The sequence below is a fragment of the Takifugu rubripes genome, chromosome 21, assembly GCF_901000725.2.
Source record: "Takifugu rubripes chromosome 21, fTakRub1.2, whole genome shotgun sequence".
NCBI lineage: Eukaryota > Metazoa > Chordata > Actinopteri > Tetraodontiformes > Tetraodontidae > Takifugu > Takifugu rubripes.
Genome location: NC_042305.1, coordinates 12,790,669 through 12,803,805, shown reverse-complemented (window position 1 = coordinate 12,803,805; position 13,137 = coordinate 12,790,669). Strand labels below are relative to the sequence as shown.

The following is a 13,137-nucleotide window of genomic DNA, read 5'->3' as shown; positions in this document are numbered from 1 at the left end:
AACAAATAAAACTTGATTGTGGATCTTTGGAATATCCCGGTGAATGTCTGAAGGGCAACGGTAGAGCTTAGAAAACACATTATTTATGCTTTTGTAAGCATGAGACCAAAGGGAAATTCAGAAGAGGTGTGAGTAATATTTAGTTATAAATATTCTATTAGACAGGGACTTTCATCAATCTTAAATGAGCACGTTATGCGTTAAAGGAACGTCCCTCCAATCGTCTGTTGGAGATCATCGAGGTTATCTGAGCTTCAATTCCTCATGGTCAGTGCTGCAAAGGCGCAGCAGACCCTCCACAGGCAGCGTTATTCAAAGAACTGTCACCAAAAATCCTAAAACTGGTGCCACAATGTGTTAACGTGCTGCTGTCATCCATGAATTTGGACTTGTTGTTTCTACCCTGGAACAGGAACCAATGGATCACTGCTCATCACAGCAGTGTGCATGTTTGTGATTCATTACTTAGAGAACGTTTAATATCATTGTAGACGTTAACCAGGCAAAATTGACCAGGTTTGACAAACCTGAGACGACAGCCTGACTATTGCTGTTTCACCTGTTCTTTAAATGACCGACTAGAAAAATCTGTACATCCCCGTCACAAAAACCGCTTATGTTAAAGTACCAAAAGCTGTTTTCCATTGAAAACAATAAACAGCTTTAATTGATTTTAATGGCTCTCGCTGCAGTGATTGAGCCTGTTATGACTCAGAGAGAGATCTGTAAGATTATTATTATCAGTGTAATTGTCATTACCCCACACTTTACCAGGGAGACGGGCAGAAAAGATATTGTTGCCCCTAAGCCGAGCAAATAATTATTAGAGATGTGAAACAAACAGACGGCCGTCATTCACTCACATGCATGCACACACGTGCACGCACAGACGCACGCACACACACTACCTTAGACCCCCTCCTGTCGACCCATAATTCCCTCTGCCCCCTTCATGCAGAGTGCTGCTTGTAATTTATGCAAAATTAATTGATACATCTTTTATAATTGATGTGCTGTAAACCTAATGAGTAATTTATGTAATTAGTCAATTAAGGGTAATTCCAGCATATGTTCCGTATGCCCAGAAGGTGCACTTTACAACTTCTTATTTGTCCACGAGTTGGGCGCAGCCGAAGACTACCTAATTAATTTTGTTATGCATATCAGCCACGGTGTCTATTTAACGGCCCCCTTTGTGAAAACAGATATAATATTGATCTTTCCCGGGCATTTAAAGACGATGCTGTTGCCCATGTTGGCCTCTGAGGGCCTCACTCCCGCAAAAACAAATTTTTCAGGCCCCTAAAAAAACAACTGCATGCAGGAAAACAACACACGCGCGCGGATGTCTTTAGTAAGCCGAAGATTAGAAAGGAGGCAGCACTGAAACTGACTTCAGTGCAATCGCGCGTCTTTAAATTATGCTCTGCGTGGGTACGGCTGACCTTTCGAGTGAGCTTGAAGGACTGAGACGTAACAGGAAAGAATACAGCTAATTAATTGACACAGTTTTGAATATTCATACTTAATACAGCGAGCTTGTCTTTAATTACATTGTTGGACTTCTCTCCTAGGAGGCTAAATCACCCAAGGTTTAATTATTTTAATGTATTCGGGGGCCCATCGGGGCACCTTGGAAGACAGAAGCCGTCAAGGACCCAGCCGTGACACCTGGCTGGAGAACAAAATAAACGGGGGAAGGAGCAACTGTTGTTCTCTCCTGAACAGCATTCGGGGAAGGAAGTTTGTTTACATCCTTGTAGGAGTCACCAGAGAGTATTTGAACAGATAGACAGCCGCTGGACTCCCCTCTCAACAATTAATCAACAACTCTCTCTCTGTCTCTTTCTCTCTCTCCCTACGTTTCTCTCTCTCTCTTTCTCTCTGATTGTGCCATATATGAATTATTGTTTGTCTTCAAAGTGGAACAAATACAACAATCATGAGCCAATTTTATATTAATTTTATTTACTTTCCCAGGAGTCATTTTAGAAGCTTTGAAATAAACTGTATCTTTTTTTTCTCAGAATGTTTTCCTATGTAGTAAGGAATCATCATTGCTTATAAAAGTCTGTGCAAAGACACTATGGGCTCAAACTTAAAAAGAAAGGCAGCCTTTCAATAAGAGGTCAAAGGTCATCATAAGCTCTCTGAGGCTGTTGAATGTCACTCTAAATTAATGTCAGCAGTTTAAAGCAATTTTAATGCATTTCCTGTTTGTTTGCTTGTTTCTTGATTGACAAACAGATTAGAGGTGAAATAAATGCACCTCCCACCGCTAATTTTGACACATTTAAACGCCCCATCGCTCTCTCTCTCTTTCTTTCTCTCTTTCCCTCTCTTTATCTCTCTCTCTTTCTCCCCCTCTTTCTCTCTCTCTCTCTCTCTCCCTGTTTCTTTCTCCCTCTCTCTCTCTCTCTCTGCCCCCTCTCTCCCACCGTCCCTGATGCATGCTTAAGTGCCCGGATCACACTCTGCAACCTGCGGGGGTCTTACAAAAACAGTGCGTCGGAGCACCACGCCAGAAAAGAACAGAGGAGCGGACACCACACACAGATGGTGGAGCAAATTGGTCCCATTCACATCTTCCAACCGAGAGTGGAACGGGGAAGGAACTGGAACGAGCATTCAACTTTTACGCACAGACCTTCTTTTGACGCACAGCGCAAGAGCCCGATCTGGCTGACAAAAGTCTTCAGAAGATATTCTCCCGGGATGCAGGGACTTCTTCGGGATTTTTAAATGACAGCAGCGGCTCTTTAGGAAGCATTTTTATTGTATTCTATTCCTTTATAGACTCAAAACAGTATTGATCGAATGGCTCACAACTTTGTTAGCCCTTTAAATACTTGAAAAACAACCGTCTTTTAAATTATCCAGACTTTACAACTTAAAGAAGTCATGCCACGTCCCGGGAAAAACTCTTACAGCGACCAGAAGCCCCCATATTCATACATCTCACTGACAGCGATGGCTATTCAGAACTCAAGCGACAAGATGCTGCCTCTGAGTGACATTTATAAGTTCATCATGGACCGCTTTCCATACTACCGTGAGAATACCCAGCGGTGGCAGAACTCCTTGCGACACAATCTCTCCTTTAACGACTGCTTCATCAAGATCCCCCGACGGCCCGACCAACCGGGGAAGGGCAGCTTCTGGGCTCTCCACCCGGACTGCGGTGACATGTTTGAGAACGGCAGCTTCCTGAGGAGGAGGAAACGCTTCAAGGTGCAGCGGGCAGAGCACATGACCTGTAAGAGCTCCCAGATGATGCATTATTTTCACCACCACCACCACCATCATACCGGCAGCAAGCTGGGTGCGACATCGGGCCACCATGACAGCTCCGTGGCGCCGGTCAGTACGGTGGGCCGCCTTCCTCACTTTCAGGGTTACGGGGGCATTACCTGCGCGCAGCCCGGTGGCTTTAAACACCCGTTTGCCATTGAGAACATAATAGGACGGGATTATAAAGGTGTGATGGCCAGCGGGCTCCCACTCACCTCGGTCATGCACCACCTGGGTTACCCGGTCCCCCCGCAGCTCAACAGCGTGGTCAACTCTATGTGGCCGCACGTCGGGATGCTTTCGGAGTCCATGAGCGGCATGCCAGTGCCCGCCACATCCGACTATGCACCCTTCGGCATGTCAGCAAAGGGCCTGTACGCCAATGCGCAGAGCTTGCCAGCCGTCCCGGTGCCAATAAAACCCACCCCATCGCTGGGTCCCGTGCCCACTTTGACAGGGCTGCAGTCCGGCCCGACCCAACTCTGCTCGCCGTCTGCAGTTATGGAGAAAAGTGATCTGCTTGAAGGGAAAAACAACTCACTACACCCGGCACTCCTTCTGTCCTAACCCGGTAATTAACGGGTCGTTTTTTGGGGAAACGTTACGCAAACAAGGAAGACATTATTGCATCAAAATACGTAGTAATAATTTTGAGCAGCTATAGGAAAAATGTATAAAGTGAGAACGTTGTTATATGTAACACTTTTATTTTAGTTAGATTCCCGGTGATTGAAAAGGAAAAAAAAATCAAAACCTGAATTTATTTGCACAATTTGTGAGGGCATTTACCACATACTATAATGTGGCACTGATAAATACAATCAGACAAGAATTAGCTGAACCCAAAGAACGCTTTAAGAGACTTAAAGTTTCCCCCGAAATGTAAATCAACAACTCTCATCGTTTTTGGCCTGATTGTATTTATTTTATCTAATTACAGTGGCCGAACAGTTTGAGGCCTCCATGCTGTTTTTTTGTATTTGTTTTGGGGTTTTTTGGCCTGTTGGTTGCACCTTTTTGTGTCTTACAGCGCTCTATTGAAATCGTTCTGCTTGCATCATAATACTATTTATCTGAGAATATTTATAAAGAATTTAAAACCATCTCTGTTGTCGTAGTTATTTGCGCACTTAATGTTTCTCCGCCCCCCCAGCACCATATTTAAATTCCACTTTTCTGTCAGATATCAGAAGAATTTGTGTAATATTTGATTATTTGGACCTGAGATTTAGAACTGAAATATATTTTTGATTTTTTCAAATAATTATATGATAGTGAGGAATAATAGGGAAAATCAAGAGGATTCCTTCATTACATTTGTCACAGTATGATGTCATTTTTTAAACTTTCAGATCAGTAATTTTATTTTTTGTTAGAAATGCAGCAGGTTATTTTATTACTTTTTTCTTTATCTTAGTGATAAAATGACAAAAGTGCAACGTGACTGTGCAGTAATTTGTCTATTGTAACTGAATCCAGTAACATAAAACCTGCTAATGAGGGCCAAATTCAAGAATCTCCTTGGAAAGCGATGAATTTGTTACAAGCAAAATATTATTGAATATTTTAATTCAGGAGAATGACTAACTTTAAAAAGGCTGACCATGCCCGAATAATGGGTGCCCTCCATTTGAGGGAAAAACTCTCCACACTGAGAGGTTACGCTCCAAGGGCACCATCTCTGCTACAGTAAATCATGACTATATCATTCAATCATTCTAAGAAGTGTGTGTATTGTGTGTTAAAGCATGGACATTGTCCTCAGTCGATGGATAAGTGGATGCTGCTCCACTTCAAAGTGACTGGATCAGGTTTTGCTCTTTTGTTTCCTCTCTTTAAGTCGAGCTTTTGAAGTTCCACCTCTCCGGCATCATGAAGCAAAGGTCTCAGCGTGCTGGAGATAACTTACGCGGGACCTGCTCCTCTGTTCACCACCTCAGCCACACACACCTGACGCAGCCGTCACACCAGCCTCTGAACAAACCACTGCACTGCTGGAGGAGAGGCGTGGCATCTTAAAACCAATTTGGGTGTCACCGTTAACGTGCGGGCTGCAAAGCGTCGTGATGGCCCTGATGTTCTTCCAACATATAGATCTTAACAACCTTTTAGTGTAGATGCTTTAACACAAATAGACAGCCAGAGGTGATCTCTTACTACACTTTTTGTCATCTACACACTTCACCCATATTTTTTGCTGCAGGGTGTCTGTGATTCCTAGTTAAAGGAAGCAGTGATGTGTGTGTGTGAGTGTGTGTGTGTGTGTGTGTGTGTATGTGTGTGTGTGTGTGTGCTTTAATTCCCTAATCAGCAGGCATCAGTGTCTTTAATAGCCCTCACTGCATAAGTGCATAATTAAATGCCACTAATTAACACAATAAGAGGGGTAATAATGCAGCCATTATTACCCTCCATGATTCCTTGTCCTCCCAACACTGGCATTAGATGCCTGTGGAATCATAATAACACACGTGCACATCCTAAAGTGCACATGTGTTTATATCCTTATGAAGACAATAACAACAATAAATCTCCTCTTCAGGTTTGTGTAAGAGGTTAATTATGTCTTTATATATAAATGTTTTTTAATCACTATATATAAACACAAACACGTGCGCGCCGCAGACACACACACACGCGTGCACACCCACACACACAGACAGCATATATTATCTTATCTTTATCTATATTTATCTTTTCCTTTAGTAAATATGAACCTACTCGGCTGGCTTGTTGGTGTCAGATACATATGTAGAAAATATATTTGGTTTTACTCAGCAGTTTATTGATTTTTTATTTCTTTTTCTCAAAACTGTTGACGAGCCAACAGGAGCCTGCAGACATCACAACTGCTTACAGGACACATTTAATAGTGACAATAACAATAATCAAAAAAGCCAAGAAAGAAATGACATTGAAACTAATTTCCACTTTTCAGTTATTAAAAAGTCTTCAACCAGCCAATATAATTAATCCTGGAGAAATGGAAATAAATCAGTACTGTTTATGTCAAGACGGTTCTGGATTTAGAGGAGCTGATGTTTGATTTCATGAACCAACAGTTTTGTCATTAGGGAAAACTGTTATTGCTGATAAAACAGTCTGAAACATTAAAGTAATAGAAGTCTGTTCATTAGGTGAAATATGAGCCAGAAATGAATAATCTGATTTATATGAATGAATAAAACATTCAGGTCAGAGGTGTTTCACTGTCAGCCCTCTGAATCGAAACATTGCGCTCCTGAATAGACGATGATACATTAGTGGTAATTACCCACACTTCAGAGGGGCCAGGGTGGCAAATTTTACATGCATTTTTTTAATGACCAGCAAGAGCAGGACATCATAATGAGCAACTTAATTCATTGATCGGATCTGTTCGCACTAACTAAAGCGTGCTGACATGTGCGCACATATTCACACACACAAACGTGGAAAAAAAACAAAACCTAAATATTATTCTCTGTTCCAGACGGCAGTCTTTTGTCCGACGGCTGCAACCTTGCAAAAGAAATTTGTTCTAATTTCTTTAAACCTATAATTGCTGTACAAGAATTCCTTCTTCAGTCACAACTTGAGTGATGATTAAATACATTAGTGGAGCCATTTCAACATTAAAATGAGGCATGAATCCACATTAAATTAACTGTTAAACTTTCAACGATGCCAAATCTAAGAAATCTTATCGACTCAATAAATATGTTTTAACTGGAAGATTAAATGCTTCAAATAGCTTTACATTTTACAAAATCAGGATTAAAAATATAGAAAGAATGACTTTCAATATCCTTTCTTGAGAAAGAAAGAAAGAAAGAAAGAAAGAAAGAAAGAAAGAAAGAAAGAAAGAAAGAAAGAAAGAAAGAAAGAAAGAAAGAAAGAAAGAAAGGAGGGAGTGTTGACAGAGATACAGCTCCACAAGGTCACTCAGCCTTTGTGTCCTCCCACAGAACTAATGAAAGTGTAATATTCTTAAGAGGTTTCTTCTTTTTCTAAATTAGTTAGATTACAGGAAGAGATGCTGAGCAGAGAGGACAGACTGACAGACGGACAGATGAACAGAATAACGCAGCACTCTGGTGCATGGAGTTTGTATAGTCTTTATTTACATTTAGGGCTAAAAGATGCTCATTTATTTTCAAATAGCAACGACCTGAAAATTTAATTTATTCTGTTATCAGTTCATATGTTATATACTCTTAAATACAACTGGTTTAATTAACATTTTAACTACTGCATGAAAATATAACACAAGCTATGGTGACAAAATTCTAATTATAATTCCAGTTACACGTAAAATAGTTGCAGAAGACATTAGTTTCAAACTGATTAACAACTGGGATTTATCCTGAGATAGCAGAACAAATGTAATTCAGCAAATAACGAAAGAACAGAGAATATCTGCGCCACTTATCCAAGCACCCGGTCATGATGGGCCTTTCTAAAGCCTCCTAAAGTTGCACTTAGATACACGCTGCAGCAAATATTTGCTGTGGTTGCAGATGTCGCGCACGTGGAGTTATGGACGTCTGCTCTCAGTGTGGGCAGCAGGCCTCTAAGTCATTGGGACATGATGGAGTGGCAGCGGCAGCAGGCATACGGCTGCAACCGCTCTCATCCTGGTAATGGTCACCGGGGCGGTGGTCCTTAATGGTGGCACAGCCACCACCAATGAAAAGGCCATCTGAGAGGAATTAGCATATTGGCATCAGGCCTGGAGACAGGGAAAAGCTGTCAGGAGTGAGAATCCTTACGACAGGTCATCCTGGACAGCAGCGCATTAGAGTAAATCATCTGTCCTGTTCCACATCAATGTCACACTTCTAAGATTTCTGATGACCCCCACCCCCATCTTCCCCACTGACTTCCTTCTTCATAGAGGATTTTCCTCTAAAAGCTACTCTAATCATCGCTTACCTTCTTTTGTAGATTTATCTCCAGCCTCCCCCCCCCCCGAGTCTTTTACTTTCTCTTTAGTAATTAGACAATGATTCACTCGTCCGAGGTCAAATTCCATCAGCCCCCTCCTGGCTGGAGTGTATTGTCTCGCCATCGCCATTTCAAGAAAGGTCTTCTGAATCATCTTCAATCTGCCAGCCATCTTTATTGACCCAAATTATTACACCTTATTAGCCATTATTACATTTTACTATCAATTCAATATGGGTCGTTGGTTCAGTCATTTTGGCCTCCTTCCCATCCTTTCTCCTCTCTGACTTCTTTCTTTTCTCTGAGAAGTTCTTTGGAGACCAAACTCTCACATAAAACTGTTGAGACCTGACAGTTACAGAGCAAACCAAGGAAAACCTTTAACAAAACTGCCTTTAGTCAATTCTAACAAGGTAGCAGAGGTCCGGTCGATGAAAAACGATCTGCTTTGTGTAGGTTTAAAGTTTTGTTCCTGCTGTGCATCTAAATCACATTTTTTTTTTTTCCCCCTCTGTAAGCAGATGTTTGGATTGGGGATTTTACAATAGAGGAAAAGATTTTTCCCTTTGAAATCTGATCACAAAGCAGCAAAGACACTTCCTGTCCGACTGAACTGAGGTAGGGCGAGAAATAAACTTCCATGAAATGAGAGACGGTCTTTCTATTGTTCCTCTCTCATGATGAATTAAAGCTACAGGGTCATTTCTAGCTCCAGGCAGGTGGTTGGAGGGATGAAGTTACAAACTGTAATACATCAATTATAATGTACCCAGGTAAAGAAGTGGACGGTGGATTTTAAGAATTCACATTTTGCCTCGTTGGTTCGAGCCCCACAACCCGCCACCAACCTGCTCATTGTGGCACCAGTGAGGAGTTCACGTCCTCAGTCCCAGTTGCTCAAACTAAACAGAGGTTACCTGACAAACATGTGAATGAATGTTACCAAGAGCCTAAACCACAAGTCCTGAAAATGATCTATTCCCATTTGTGTTTGTTCTAAGGATGAGGAATTTTAAAGTGCAGGAAAAAACAATACATGCTGCCAAAATGATTTAGTAAAAGAGAGTTTTACTTGTAAACCTGCATGATATTGAGGGTCTAGCACTGGCTCATGTTAGAATTAGAGAACATGGCCAATGGGAGATATTTGTTCATATATTCGGTGCCTCCATTCAGAACCAAAAATATAGTTCAGAACAAAAAAGTTTTCACTCTAATGCACTTAATTGCATTTGGCAACAATGCCCAGTTCTCTTGTTAGTCTTAATTGGAATTGCAGCAAGAGTTAAAGACAGAGGTCCCATTCTGACTCCAGGTCATTTATCTCTCTGTTACAGAGAGCACTCTGGGTTTTTATTAGTGTAATAAAAATGATCTCCACTACCACAAAATACCCCCTGACCCCTGGGTGCTTTGAATCCTCTTCATTCTATTCACCATTCTCTCTCTCTCTCACGCACGCTCACACACACACACACACACACGGACACACACACATATCAAAACAGGTGGTTAGTTCCCTCCATTGGTGCTTATCTGTTGTGCTTTTTCGAGCAGACTGCATCGGATTTGAATAACTGTTGGATTTCCATTTATTTGCAATAAATCCTTGCAAACTGTATAAACTATAGAACCATAAAAGATTAACTACATCCCACTAATATCTTCAGGATGACAAATGAGACTGCATCTACCATGTATAGTATGCTCTCTTGTGGTTGATTAAAGTATTGCTCATAAAACCTCGCTATGGATGGTGAGCAGACTTCTCTGCATTGTTTGTTATAGCTGATATGAAATAGGATAATCAACATCAACATCAACACGTTTGTAATGTTCTTTGATCTGTGTCTGCTTTATTTTACGGAGGACATTGGATGTAATCTTCACGAAAAGATAATATGGATCTAGATCATTTCCTTGCACCATGAGCACATCGTCATAAATGAATTATGTCAAATGTAGATTAAGCCAAGGACGTGGAATTAGATTCTTGAAGTGGAAATATATTTTAGGTGGTATTCCATCAGCAGATTCCTCCATATGAATAAGAAACTGTGATTATTACCACCCGGGACAAGCGATGAGAATAATCTGTCATTTAAATTAATCAAAACCTTTAGTGGCACTTAAATCAATCCACAAAAGTCCACCAACGGGAGGAAGTTATGAAACATCAAACGGCCGTCTCGGGGTTTATCCTCCTCCGTGGTGCGCCTGAGGTGGCTTTTTAAATGTCACTGATGACGGAGCTGGTGGTCGGTGGTCTCTGGAGCTCTGGAGCGTTCCCTGTTTTGACCTACCTTTGAACACGAGGTCAGCTCTTCACGGGAGATGAAGACTTGAGGCATTTAAACCGACTGATCACGCAACCATCGTCAGTATTCTCATAGATCCTGTAATAACAGAATCTACGTTGAACTTTATAATTAACTGCATATAACATCCTGGTTATAAGCGAAAGGCGCATTTCCGTATAAGATGAGCTAAACCGTAGATGCTGACATCACATCCTCATAATGCAAATAACTGCACCCTGGTGCACCGGTGATGCGTGGCCGGTGATGCGTGGCCTCTCCCCTGACACGCAGATGGGGGCGGAAGAGCGATGATGCTGAGCCAGGCACTGACCTTTACATCAGCGGCTCAGCTGTTACTCTCACACAGGACTCTCTTTGGAGGCGGACACATCGAGACCCCATCAGGTGAGGACTATATTTTTCTATTTAATGTGAATTTAGATGTCTTAGATGCCTTTTAGCATTGATCTGCCTTCTTCGTTTTTATTTTCTTGCAGCAGTAAGCTAATTTTGGATGTGTGGAGGAAGCCGACAGCATTTGGGAGATAAAAATGTGGGTCCTTGAGAAGATCAAGGAAAGCGCGGACAAGCTTCCTCTGGAGCTGAGTCGTATGGGGAGAAGCACGGAGGAGATGTTTCCCTCTTCCGATGCCAGTTTCCGTTACAGGTTGCATAGCAACGTCCTCACCCCCGACAAAATCCCAGAGTTCTGCCTGCCCCCGCGGCTTTGCAAGAGAAGCCCGTTGAGAGCTGATGCGATGGCGTCCTGCCTGCAGGATCAGAACCGTTCATCCAGGATCGGTGCCTCTTCAAACACAACCCTGGAAGATCCAGAGATGAAGAACGGCGACGCAGTGAAGCCTTCAAAGAAACCTCTGCCGTTCTCTGCAGAGGCCTATGGCCTCGCTGGGATGTCTGGGAGCGCCAATACTCGAAGGAAGGAGTCTCTGTTTCTCTCCAAGTGCCCCGTGTACGTATTTGATAGAGGCAATGCTGCTGCAGCGTCCAGAGCCTCGCGGGAGGCTAAAAAACCATCCTCTCCCCATTGTGCTAAATCATTCCCTTGTAGCTCATCAGGTAAAGGATTTCTTAGAGGTGCGTCTTCCTGCCCTTCATTAATCGACAGCAGAGGGGATATCGGAAAGAGGAAGCTGGATAGTTTAAGTTTGATAAGCTCTCCGAGTTGCCCCCCGAGCTTGCAGGGAAGTTCTCTCACTTTAGTTCCGTCCGTCTTTTTCCCTCTGGACGTTCTGCGGTCCCAGGAGAGCCTCCAGCAGAAGCACAGCCTCGCCCTGCAGGGCCGCATCAAAGTGCATCTCGTGGCTGAGAGAATCATCTCTGCCAACCCCGTCTCCTCACTCTCCACAGTCAGAGTGCACGTGGAGTCCGTGAAAAGGGACGATGATGACCAGCAAACATTAAACTGTGCAGTGCATCTGTGTCTGATCCCGGGGAAAATACAGCAAAGGGAGAGTGCAACAAGCACGGATTCTGTCTTTAATGAAGATTTCTTCTTTACGGGGCTCAGTGGAGAAGACGTGCTGGAGCTACAGCTCAGAATACGAGTCCTGAACAAGCCAGCAGCTGGAACATTCAGTAAAAGGAAAGTTATTGGTGTGATCACCAAACCATTATCTCAGTTACTGAATATTAAAACAAACACAGGAGTGACTCAGTTTGGTTCAGTCTAAGATGATCATGTGTAGGGTTATACCATTAAGTCATTAATACCTGTACATGGATGGAAATAATAAATGTGCAATACCTATGTAATAAACGCACTAGTTACAGAACTATGGTTGTGGCCGGCATTTTGCAAAAAAAGCATATTCTAAAGGAAAATGTTTAAGGGTGTTTGTATGGTCTGTAAAACAGTTACTGGTTAATTAACAATTTAAAATGAAAATTTCAAAGACGCCACAGGACACTGGTGACGTCGGTAACCTAAAAATGAAAAGAACTGGGGCATTTTATGTGACAACTCAACTTATTTGACATCCTGTCAAAGTTGATCATGTTATTGACATATTATAATAAAATATATTTAAATAACCGCACGGGCTCCTGCTTGCTTTCAAATGATGTGGCAACTTGTTCATTTATGTGCGTTTCAAAATATTTGACCATATTTAATACATCTTTTCAATACATATCAAAATTATATTAACTTGTTTAAGTGCATGAAAACCATGAAATCGCAGTTTTTTCTTCAGTTTTTGTTGTGTTCAAACTTCACTTTAGAGTGCACGATGAAGTCAGAGCTCAGTACCAGATGGGCTCGGGAACGCCGTACGGGATCCCGCGCTTCCAGATGACGTCACGTATACTCCCCCCCCCCCCCCCCCAAACCTTATTTTAATTGTCAAACCTTTTACACAGTCACGCATAAAATGTGCACGCAGGGAAAACATTCAACAGTGTATCGTGATTGTTATTAAGTACTTGTCAGTTGTCAATTTGGAACGGCTGCAACGGACCTAAAATCCATTAACCTAGAAGGAGAAAATGGCAAAATAAGTCAAATACCAAGTTCAATTTTTGATCATCAAAGAACAAAATGATCAATTATTAATCCTTTTGATCCTTTCGCACCACGCCCACAGAAACGAGGCACTACATT

General features: G+C 42.1%; 2 protein-coding genes across 3 annotated transcripts; both read left to right on the top strand.

The window, feature by feature from the left end:
* The first annotated feature begins 2,501 nt into the window (after positions 1-2,501).
* foxb2 (forkhead box B2) lies at positions 2,502-4,363 on the top strand. Its single transcript, XM_003974773.2, has 2 exons — positions 2,502-3,862; positions 4,232-4,363. The coding sequence occupies exon 1, from the start codon at positions 2,902-2,904 to the stop codon at positions 3,856-3,858; it is 957 nt and encodes a 318-aa protein (XP_003974822.1). The 5' UTR covers positions 2,502-2,901; the 3' UTR covers positions 3,859-3,862; positions 4,232-4,363.
* A 6,499-nt stretch (positions 4,364-10,862) lies between these two features.
* LOC115247599 (C2 calcium-dependent domain-containing protein 4C) lies at positions 10,863-12,480 on the top strand. 2 transcript variants are annotated; one of them, XM_029829814.1, is made up of 2 exons: positions 10,863-10,922; positions 11,015-12,480. In XM_029829814.1, exon 2 carries the CDS (start codon positions 11,069-11,071, stop codon positions 12,206-12,208), a length of 1,140 nt encoding a protein of 379 aa, XP_029685674.1. In that variant the 5' UTR covers positions 10,863-10,922; positions 11,015-11,068; the 3' UTR covers positions 12,209-12,480. The 2 variants fall into 2 exon arrangements, with proteins under 2 accessions (XP_029685674.1, XP_029685675.1); XM_029829815.1 differs by having other exon boundaries at positions 10,894-10,922; positions 11,018-12,480.
* The last annotated feature ends 657 nt before the right edge of the window (positions 12,481-13,137 follow it).